At 35.6% G+C, this 11,350-nt stretch overlaps 1 protein-coding gene across 1 annotated transcript; it reads left to right on the top strand.

Annotated features, from left to right (window-relative positions):
• The first annotated feature begins 3,715 nt into the window (after window positions 1-3,715).
• LOC113340328 (protein SRG1-like) lies at window positions 3,716-5,612 on the top strand. The gene is made up of 4 exons (XM_026585532.1): window positions 3,716-4,122; window positions 4,442-4,689; window positions 4,797-5,121; window positions 5,243-5,612. Exons 1-4 carry the CDS (start codon window positions 3,838-3,840, stop codon window positions 5,501-5,503), a joined length of 1,119 nt encoding a protein of 372 aa, XP_026441317.1. The 5' UTR covers window positions 3,716-3,837; the 3' UTR covers window positions 5,504-5,612.
• The last annotated feature ends 5,738 nt before the right edge of the window (window positions 5,613-11,350 follow it).

Raw genomic sequence — 11,350 nt, 5'->3', positions numbered from 1 at the left:
AGGATACAGAGATTTGGAAATGATAACAGTATAACAATTAGAGGGAGAAGCAGATAAAATTATTACCACTTCCAGTATGACTTGGGCGGTGCCGTCGTACAATGATGGATTTATCGTTGACGGAGGAATTCACTGTGCTACAGCTGGTAGGAGCTAATGGGGTTGAAGGTATATTCTCAGTTGAACACACTTGACTAACATTACTGATAAAGGGAGTTGTGGGAGTACGATCTACTGTTACTCACTGAGATGCCTCTTTCTGAGATGCTATTACGAAAAAAGATGGAACTCCTGGTGCTTCCTCCACATAAGAGTTCAAGGTTTCTTGTCTGGTAATCAATATCCGTTGTGTATACCCTGTAACCTGAACCAGTACCAGACCATAGACTTCGAAATCAGGTCCATGCTCAAAACCATGTAGACCCGCTACTTGCTTCTTTATATCCTCTGGAGTAAACATTTCCTGGAAAGCCAGATATTGTAAATGGACCTTGGTATATGTATCTTTACCGCTTTTCCGTACCCAATATCCATTGTAGTGCACATGGACTTTCATATCAGGCATTAAACAAAAACACCTGCAGCTGAAACATATAACAAATCATTACAACCCTTACAATATCTAAATATACAGTAGAAAAATGAAAATTGCACCGAAGGAACGCAAATTCAATGAATTGATCTTACTAATGGCACTAAAAACACAACTTTCCGCACTGTTCTTTTTTCCATGTGCCACTCCAAATTATGAGGCGACTAGTACCCCAGTAAGGGCCTCCACTTCGAAGTAGATATGCCTTCAATAACTACTTCAATGGTAATTACAGAAAAGGGTGCACCAAAAAGGGTGTTGAATAACTACTTCAACAAAATTTCATTGTGAACTGAAGATAACCCAAATTAATTTTCTCAGTACTGTATAATAGTGCTTACACATTGATTGACATTTCAGGAGACTGTCTAACACGCTCATCCACAATCTTTAAAAACCGCACTACCAAAATCAAACAGTAGCATTCGCAGTTAGAATCCGTATCCAACCCACTAAGAAACTTCCTATTAACCCCTATTTGAAACCTATTTCATGAAATCAAAATGAAAATTTCGATCCAATTTTACATTATCATCATTTGTTAAAGCAAAATCAATATCGACAAAATACCACAATCAACTATATCATAACCTAAAATGACTTATTTTCGATCTATATGGAGAACCCTAATTTCCGATCAGAACATTTTTCGATCTACATGGAGTTCAAAATCTAAAAAAAATTAGAAATCAAATTTCTAGTATTTACAAAATCAAATTTCTAGGATTTACAAAATCAAACATTATTTTGATTTCTGAAAACGAGATTTCCCATACCTAATATGTAGATCTTATAGATGAGCTTCACTTTGGGGAAAAAAGAAGAGGAATAATAAGAAAGATAGAAGTCCTCCGAAGGTGTGTGGTATGTTCTGTGGAAGAAAAAGCGTTGGCTCTTTGGGAGAGCTGAAGTCGAAGATATAGAAGTGAAACCCAGTTTAAATTAATGTCACTATTAGCCTAATAATTCTTCTTTAATCCCGTATAATTCTTGTATAATTATTTAGTCTTGTACATCACCGTATAATCTTTCAGTAATTATGATTAATCTTTTTTTTATTATGATTAATCTTTTTGTTAATTATGATTAGTGTTCGATGTGTAGAAGAAAGAAACATGGTTGTCTACACATACAAACATCATATTGTGCCTAGATTCTGGATATCTACATATCCACACTACACATCCACGTGGCATCAGTAAAAAAATGGTGGGGCCTCAGTTAAAAATAAACTTATCATAATATTATAAAAACCAAAAAGTAATAATAAAAAAATCCGATGTCCACATATCACACGCACGGATAGGATAAAATCTGGTATTTCCGTAAAAGACTAGGGCATATATGTCGGTTGACCGGTCATGGTCACACTTTTAGAAGAATTTTCAAATTGATCACACTTTTGGAAGTAGTGCACATTTCAGTCCTAGTTTTAGGTAAGTTCCCCGAAAGCTAGCAATATCAGTAATTCGATCAAAACAAAAAAAAACAATATCAGTAAGAAGATTAGTTATATTTATAAAATTATAGAGATTAGAGGGGGATCTGTTAATAATGTCATTCACGTAGTATTTCGTGCTACGAAGTTCATGATCCAACGTGAGGCTGGTTTTTTGTTTGCAGGAGAATTTTTATTTGTGTATTTCCGGACAGGGAATACTTTAGAAAGTCGGGGAATCAAAACCTTAAGGCCAGTCCAAAAACAAACGAATCAAAGTCGTAAAATTATTAATATTCGTTAGGTAGAGAACATATAATTGTAGCACTGAATGATTGAACTAATTAGGTTTTCCTTCACTGTCACACTGAGACGATCATCGAGCAGATAGAATATATTTGTTAACTCTGTTGGTATCATGTTGCCTTCGCTGGTCCCTGGAGCTTAAGTATATACAATAGAGCAGTGCTGTCCCGCGCAGCCGTCAAGATAAGCAAGCAGGCCGTATGCCGTTGGATTTTGTTATCTATGGTTGGATAAAATCCAATATATCCTTCCTTGAAAACTACGGCTGTCAAACTTTAGATATTAAAAATAGGCCCCAAGAATGTATATTTATCTATCTTATGTCTTCTCCTTTGATCTTGTTTCTTGTTTATTAATCCTTCGTGTGTTTCAAAAAGAACAAGAAAAAAAAAAAATCCTTCGTGGGCACAGACGCACAGTAAGCTGGTCATAGTTTTCTGAAGGAAGAAAATGAAGAGATCTTCTTCCACTGCATACATTAGATATAGACCTACTAGGAAAAGAAAAAAAAATCATTTCTTTCTACTCCTTCTCTGAGAGATTGTTGACGATTCTATAATACGCCAAACTGTTATTTTTTTAATTTGTTTGATAAGAAAACATTAACATTGATACAGAACTGAAGTTGAACGTGAACATGATTTTAGACAAAAAAAATCCCTAATTGACTTATACAATAACATGATTAGATTTTGCCAACTTTCCCTAATTCATCCTTTTTTTTTTCTTTTTTTGTTGTTGCATAAGCACAAAATTAATGTTGCCCTGCATCCCCAAGATCAGATTATTACCCCCTAAGTTTCCCCAACCAGAACCAATATACAAGCCCAGGTAATCGAAAACATGAGTAAATAACATCATAGAGATAGAAAATTTAATGGTCATCTTCATCATCTTCAATTCTATCATTGCATAAGTATATTTATGTGTGATCTATGAGCTTCAATCATCATCATCTTTAATCGCATAATATCTATCCCACATTTTTGGTATTGGTTTGACTGAAAAATACTGTGAACGGAGGAGGAATGGTTTAATTAAGAAGCCATTGATTTTTGGACGATACTTCTTAGAGGGACCTATTTCTAATATCTAAAGTTTGACGGCTGTAGTTTTTAAGGAAGGATAGACTGTATTTTATCCAACCGTAGATAAAAACATCCAACGGCATATGACCTGTTTGCTTATCTTAACGTCTGTGCGGGACAGCATTGCTCTATACAATATGTCAATATACCAAATTGCAATATTACCTGACCATTAATGCATGCAATATAAATTTGTTTATTTTTCGGTTTACTACCCGGCAGTCGCATGATGTTTGCCTAATTATTTTTACATTTTCCATATAAAAACAGAAAGACTTGGGAGATTAATATATCTCTGGTCAAGTGCCAACAACCCTATCTTAGTTTATAAGTAGCTATGGTTTGGTTATGCAAACAAACCATAGAATTAACAGAGTCAGATAATTTCAAACGGCCGGAAGTCATTAATCGATATGATGAGCTGTGGAAGTCCACCTATAGTCGTGCCTTCGGTGTATGAGTTGGTCAAAGAAGAGATCACTGAAATCCCAGATCGATACATCCGCACTAGTGATCTTGATCACACTGACGACTCCACAGCTAAGTACAATATACCTGTTGATCACAGTGACGACTCCATAGCTAAGTACAATATACCTGTTATCGACGTAAAAGGCCTACTATCTGGAGAACCAGTATCAGCAGATTCTGAATTGGAAAATCTTCATTCTGCTTGCCAGCACTGGGGATTCTTTCAGGTAAAGTCTTAAGAAAATTGATTAGGACATACAACTACGTACATGCCACATATACTAAAATTAAGCCTGCCTTTTGTGTTCTTCCACTTGGTCATGTACCCAGTCTTTATGTTAAAACACAAAAAAATCCTACGTGGCCTAAAATATAGGAATTTTTTAAGGTCTCACGGGAGATTCTCTTATATTTAGGTACTTGACCGTTTAATTTACCTTGTTGACTTGGATGTCCTTTCTGTTTCTTACTTTTTGATAATAACTGTGTACAAGAACTGGCAACATATGAATGATTTTCTCAAATTATGTTTTGTTCTGTGTCTAGGTGGTAAACCATGGAATTAGCTCTTTAATCACTGAGAAACTAAAGTCAGAAATACAGAATTTCTTTGAACTTCCAGTAGAGGAGAAAAGGAAACTATGTCAGGAACCAGGAAATACGGAGGGATTTGGGCAACACTTTGTGGTTTCAGATGACCAGAAGCTTGATTGGTCAGACATGTTTTACATAACATCCCTACCAACTGAATTGAGAAAGCCTCATTTATTTGCAGGGATACCGCTATTACTAAGGTATACACATAAATTCCTCAATAATCACAGTTTCACTTTTTGCAAAGGACACTCGTGCCACTTTTGAAGGCATATGCTGCTCCGTTAACCTTAAGTGATCTATGCAGGGAGGCGTTGGAAGCTTACTCCTTGGGATTAAAAAACCTGAACATGATTCTACTAGGAAAAATGGCTAAAGCTCTAAAGATGGATTCTGATGAGATGGAGGACTTATTTAATGATTGTTCACAGAGAATGAAACTGAGTTACTATCCTCCTTGTCCTAAGTCACAGCAGGTCTTAGGTATGTCACCTCATTCAGATGCTGCTGCTTTGTCGATTGTCCTTCAGCTTAACGAAACAGAAGGCCTTCAGATTCGTAAAGATGGAAAATGGATTCCTGTAAAACCCATCCCTGGTGCACTAGTAGTCAATATTGGAGACATGATTGAGGTAACACAATAGTGTTACGAATTTCTTTACACATTTTTCTCCTTATATTGCATTAACCTGACAACAAAATATGCATTAATTCAAATATTTGAAAGACCTAATAATAGTACTTGTTTGGCAGATTCTGAGCAATGGTGCCTATCCAAGTATCGAGCATAGAGTAATGGTAAATCCAACAATAGAGAGGCTTTCAATTGCCACATTCCATTCAATTAATCCAGATGCAGAATTTGGCCCAGCACTTAGCTTGCTCAATCCTCCATGTAAACCAGCTTTATTCCGTAGACAGACTGTGGAGAAATACTATCAAAACTTCTTTGCTTTAAAACTTAATGGGAAGACCAATAACCTAGATTTCATGAGGATTGATCAGTCCAGTTAATTGTTTTTAGGGTAATTGGTATCGGCACTGGTTATCATCTTTTTCTGTATTGGTTTGGCTATTTTAAGTTTAACCCATGAATAAAAATTTGTAGAAATTGGGACTCAAATGAAAAAGCTTACTATCATTACTTGGCCGCACTTTGAGGCATGAGTTGGCATCCCAATTCCCAACAAACAGTCCACCCTTTACATACAATGCTGAGTAAAGGATTTTCTCCTACTCAAAAAATATCGGTTAGAGTTCACATTACAATAAAAAGCCAAAACCTGTTTCACGTGTAAAATGAAAACGAGCCAGTGTTAAGCCAATGATGTATGTGATCGACCTAGTTAAGTGCAACAATAGTTTGAGCCAAAGTATAAAAAAAAAATGGATTACTAGTGTATGCAGAGAGAGTTGAGAAAGCGGCGCAGAACAGGAGGAGGAAGTGAAGAGATTAGGGTTATGGTTGGGTGATCATATCTATTTGGGCATCATACAGTGTAGCAGGTTGGACAATTATACTAGCTCCGACACCTATCCGATTGTTTGAGAAAACTCTAATGGTTATCAACAGCCACGTGTACAGTATCCGTCGACCTTCGTATTCCTCTTGCACGTGTTTCTTAATACATGCTTCACACTCTAGTGAAGACATAGAAAAATTAGATAAATGCATATTTGTCAAAAAAAACAAAAAAAACCGACCGACAACGGTTCAACTGTAAAAAATTAGTAGATGATGGTACAGTGATCTAGCGTGAAATTTATTGGCACTAAATTCTTTTCTTATTAAAAAAAATGGATAAGTATAAAAAAAGAAAATGAATTACAAAACATTAATTTAAGTAAAATTTGAAATTCAATATTTACCATCAACCTCCAATATAAAAGAACAAAATATATAATTAAATGAATTTTTCTTGGAATTCACTTATATAAATTTAAAAAGATACCTGATGAGATCAAACGAATACCTGAGTTGATTAAATTTGACTTGGAATCAACTTATGTTCTTTTTCGATCAAAAAAAAATGCAACCATTTTGCAGGAATGCAAAAGAGTGAAAATAAATTACAAGAAAACGACTTGAATTTGAATTCAAAATATCATCTACCTTCAACGTATATGAACGACATCTAAAATCATATGATCTTTTCTCTTGGAATCAATTTATGTAAATAGCCAAGCATATCCGATGAGGTTGAACGAATTTTGTAAAACAAAAAGAAAATGCACTTGGTCGAATGCTTAGTTATTTGTAAGTATAAGAAATGCTAGGTTTATATTTTTTTTCATTTATGACAAAAGGATCTTAAGCGATTTTGGTCGTTGTATCAGTCCTTATAAATCATGGATATTCTAGTAAGGTATTTCAAGGAACTGATTTATGAATTATATAGGGTCGTATACTTGTCTTGCACAAGTTTTGGAGTTGTATAAGTCTTTCTGCACATTAACTTATGTAAAACTCTATGCGCACCCAGTTAGATTGAACATAATTTATAAGGTCATATAAACTTGTCTTAGACTCGGCTTATACACATCCATTAATCTTACTGAATTTCACGTGACTTCACCTGGATTCCATCAATTTCTCTGATTATTCATCAATTTCACCCAGTGTCACTCTAATCCTCACTAGAATTCCTAGCGACGCCTTACTATATAATTACTAAACCAACCCTTCCTTTGTCTCTCTGATGGTCTTTATTGTAAGGAAACGTGGGTTTCCTAGTTTAGGTTAAATTCTTAGTTTGAGTTAATTACCATATTAAGATGGGATACCTAAATTGATCATGGTTTCCTAGTATGAGTCGGTTTCCTAATCCAAGGAGGCCAACAATAACAGATATCTTGTGTCTGAAGTGCAAGGACATATTATGTGGAATGGGTTTATGCCGGGATATGTCGATTGGATATACACCATGGAGAAGGGGAGGACCAGGTGAGGGAAACTACCGATACTTGAAATGTGGTGCAGGACGACCATGACGGCGAAATGTTTGATTTGCTGCAAGAAATGAACTATGACGCCTCCAATTTTTACAAGTTTCTGAACGATGCACAGGTGTCACTACTTGATGTTAGGACTGTTCTCGCTGCGAAAGTTGAGTTACAAAAACTGCAGCTGAGTTACAAAACTATTCCGACATCGGGTACTTCCCATTTGGGAAGACAGGACAGTTCAAACTTTTAATTTTTGTGAACTTTTAAGTCTTTCATGAATCCTATAATCTTTTGTAAACTTTTAAGAGTGTTTCAAGGCACTCGTTTTCTTGAACCATTTCCATGACAATAGTTTAACCGGAGTGCTATAAGGATTTAAGTTGCACATTTCACTGTGAAAACTTTTGTACATCGCATACCTAACAGTGTCTGCCATCTTAATTTCTATACCTACCGTCGGCTGGTTAAGGAATCTCGAAAGGGAAGAGTAGTAGTCGAAATTCCTTAACTGAAAACAACATTTTCTTGTTTTCAAAACGACTGATCAAGAATGTGATAGCAAATCAAAGTGTTACAATTTAGGAAATTCTTATTAAATTAACGCAAACTTAATGAAATTTGGGAGATATTCTTATCCTTCCCTTGTATTTTCTTTAATCTAACTTTCTTTAGGTTACAAAATTAATACTCCAGATGACTTGTTGTCATCCGTATTATAATACGCAATCGGCTAATTGTCAATGCTTAGTTGCCGAAGAGTGGTTTAAGCAACTAATCTTGCGTTAGTTGGTGTTTTTTGTTGCTTAGATGTGTGAAGCTACTAGGACATTATATGTAGTTGGCATCTCTTTGTTTCCGAAGAGTTTGGAAACTAATGAATACTATAGTTGTGATTGACGTGTTGCCAGACAATATAGAAACTAACAGTTGCCTTTGCCTAGTTCGCAAAGCATTAGGCTACTAGTGTATTTCATGTATTGGCATATATTTGTTACCAAATGATTTCGAAACTAGTCAAAGGCAACTAGTAGTTCCTTAATACTTCGGCTAGATTATAATTTAATAAATTTTCTTGATTTTCATTAGTTTTTTTTTCCTCCCCTTTTCTTGGTAACCAAAAGTTGGTCTAATATTCGTTAACTCCGTTGTTATCATGTTGATGTCGTCTTTGCTGGAGGTTATACATATACAATATACCAAATTCCAAAACAAATATGCAGTCTTTGACAGTTGCATGATGTTTGTTTGATTGTTTTTTTTTCCTAATTTAATAACTTTAATTAATTTTCAAAGTTAATTATAATACCTCGTTTCCTCACTCCTATGCACGTAGTCTGTAGTTGGCCTGCTACCACCAGAGATGCTTATCCATAAACCATTGGATAACACACACTACAAAAAATCCTATCAAAGGCCACTAAAATCTCGCAACTACTAGTTGCCAAATGCTTTCGGAACTAGTCAATGACAACTAGTAGTTCCTATATGCTTTGGCAATAACTTAATGGCAACTATTAGTTTTGTTAGTTTCTGAACATTTTGGAAACTAACATATGCCAACAATATGAAATGCTTTAGTAGCCTAATGTTTTTGAAACTAAGCAAAGGCAACTGCTAGTTTCTGTATACGTCGGCAACAGGTTAATCGCAACTATGGTTTGGACTAGTTTCCAAACACTTCAGCAACAAACAAATGGCAACTACATAAAATACACCAGTGGCCTCAGACATCTAAGCAAATTAAAACACCAACTAAGGATATATAAGTTGTCTAAACCGCTCTTTCAGCAATTAAGCTTCGACAATTAACCAGTTGACTAGTTGCTTAAATTTTCGGAAACTAAAGCCCGCAACTGCGATTGTCAAAGGTTTGAGCATTAAATAACACCACCTATGTAAGAGTATCCTCTGAAAATTTCATTGAGTTTCCATCAATTGAATAAGAATTTAAATAAAGATATTTAACACTTTGATTTGCAATCAGCATCGATCAGTCTTTCTAAAACACAAGAAAATGTTGATTTTAAGTAGAGGAATTCTGACTACTACTCATCATCCCTTTCGAGATTCCTTAACCAGACAGTAGAGAAGGAAATTAAGATGGTCGTCACTATCAAGGTATTGACGTAAAATAAAAGTTTTAACAATGAAATATGTAATTCAGATTGTTCTAGCGCTCGGGTTAAATTATCGTTCATGGAAATGGTAAAGGAAATGAGCGCCCTGAAAGACTCTTAAAGGTACAAAGATTAAAAAAATGAATCATCATATCTTCCCGAGTGCCAAGTATGTATCCAATTTCAGAATAGTTTCTTAGCTCAACTTTCACGGCGAGACAAAGTCCTAACAGGTGGTATATCTAATCGACAACCAAGGCAAGAGCTATGGGAGAGGTAATCAATTACAGGGAACCAAATGTCTATGCTCTAAAGGGAGCTGTGATAGGATTTATGCTCTTAAAAATTAACACAACAAGAGAAAATTTCCAGTATGCTGGGCTGGACATTATTCGTTCAATCTCGAAGATCATCAAGACCTGCACGAAACATTAGCTACTGTCAGGAAAATTTCCAAGGCATGCACCGATGTGTGTTATTGTCATTTAAGAAATTTCAACTAAAATTTGTTTGAACCCATGAAGTGTCAACCAGAATAAAACTACAAGAAAATTTTGTACACACCTCAGGATAAGTCTCCAAGTTAATAAGAAGGCCATTCATGGAGGATTTAACAATCTTCATGAATGGCAGTTTCAGTAAGCGGAGGACTTTTCTGGTTGCACGCCTAATCAAGGTACTTGTATCCACCAGGGTACCAAGAAACTGTGAAATAGGCGAAGTCTAAGATATGAGATAATTGATAGGTCTAACTTATTGAAAATCAACAACTTCTCTTGTTACATGTGTGGCTCCAACGATGTGATCCAGAAATGCAAATACATGTATTATGTTTAATCCACTCCTTGGTTTAATGTATTATACAGATATAAGGACAGGAGGAATACCACATGCATGTGTGCCTCTTGCACCTTCAGACGATCACAGGTCGCCATATGATACATTGTCTCCAATGCTTGCAACCGAACAACCATAGAATGGTCATTCAACATGTCCATTAACAAACTGAAGGCAACATTAGCAAATTGGACAGCGAAAGCTATAAGCTTCCCCAAGGAATTAACGGCTGACCTCCTCACCTTCAACCATAGCAATAAGAACAGCGCAGTGTGTGAGAAAGCTGAGTTCAAGCCAGAGAACAAAGCATATTGTGTTATCATGGGTTTACGCTCAAATTAATAAAACTTCAAATACTAATAGAATTACCTCAGAGATTTGGTCCTCGAACCCATGAACAAAAGCACCAGCGGCATTTGAAGCTGGTAGGTCCAAAATTTTCACATTACTCTTCCCAGGAAATTTTCTTTCTTTTAGGTTACCTATGACTTTCTTTGACAAGGTCTGCAGTAGTATATCTTCAGACACCATCTTCATTTTCCAAATCCAGGCCTCGTCGTAATTTCAATTCCTGACACATCTACAGCAAGAAGAAGCTTTGAGTCCTTGAAAATTGGTCTGATACAGTCTCCACTAGTTACTGAATGACGTGAATTTCAATCAAAATGAAAAGAAAAAAAAAACACTTATGTGTCTACAAGATGAGGGGTTTTAAGCAAGTCAAGCAATGTACTGTGGTTTGCTAGTAACGTTTGATTCAGCTTTCTCTTCTCCAAAATCTGTTGTGCAGAGTCAATGTACTCGGTGCAATAGGATGTAAGCATTTTGAACAGGAAAGCAAAATCTCCGATCAACGACTTCTAATTATTAATAGAACATAAACCATATTAAGCAGAGGTATTGTGTAAATAATTACTCAATATGCTCAGAAAATAGATTTAAAGAAAGAACACCAGTTGTT

The sequence above is a fragment of the Papaver somniferum genome, unplaced genomic scaffold, assembly GCF_003573695.1.
Source record: "Papaver somniferum cultivar HN1 unplaced genomic scaffold, ASM357369v1 unplaced-scaffold_21, whole genome shotgun sequence".
NCBI classification, from domain to species: domain Eukaryota; kingdom Viridiplantae; phylum Streptophyta; class Magnoliopsida; order Ranunculales; family Papaveraceae; genus Papaver; species Papaver somniferum.
This window is presented reverse-complemented; position numbering and strand designations above follow the sequence as displayed.

What these genes read in the sequence shown, in the direction of transcription:
- LOC113340328 (XM_026585532.1), top strand. Translation starts at nt 3,838, where the DNA reads ATGATGAGCTGTGGAAGTCCACCTATAGTCGTGCCTTCGGTGTATGAG. An exon ending in AGCACTGGGGATTCTTTCAG is followed by an intron (nt 4,123 to 4,441) that starts GTAAAGTCTTAA and finishes TTCTGTGTCTAG; the next exon opens with GTGGTAAACCATGGAATTAG. An exon ending in ATATTGGAGACATGATTGAG is followed by an intron (nt 5,122 to 5,242) that starts GTAACACAATAG and finishes CTTGTTTGGCAG; the next exon opens with ATTCTGAGCAATGGTGCCTA.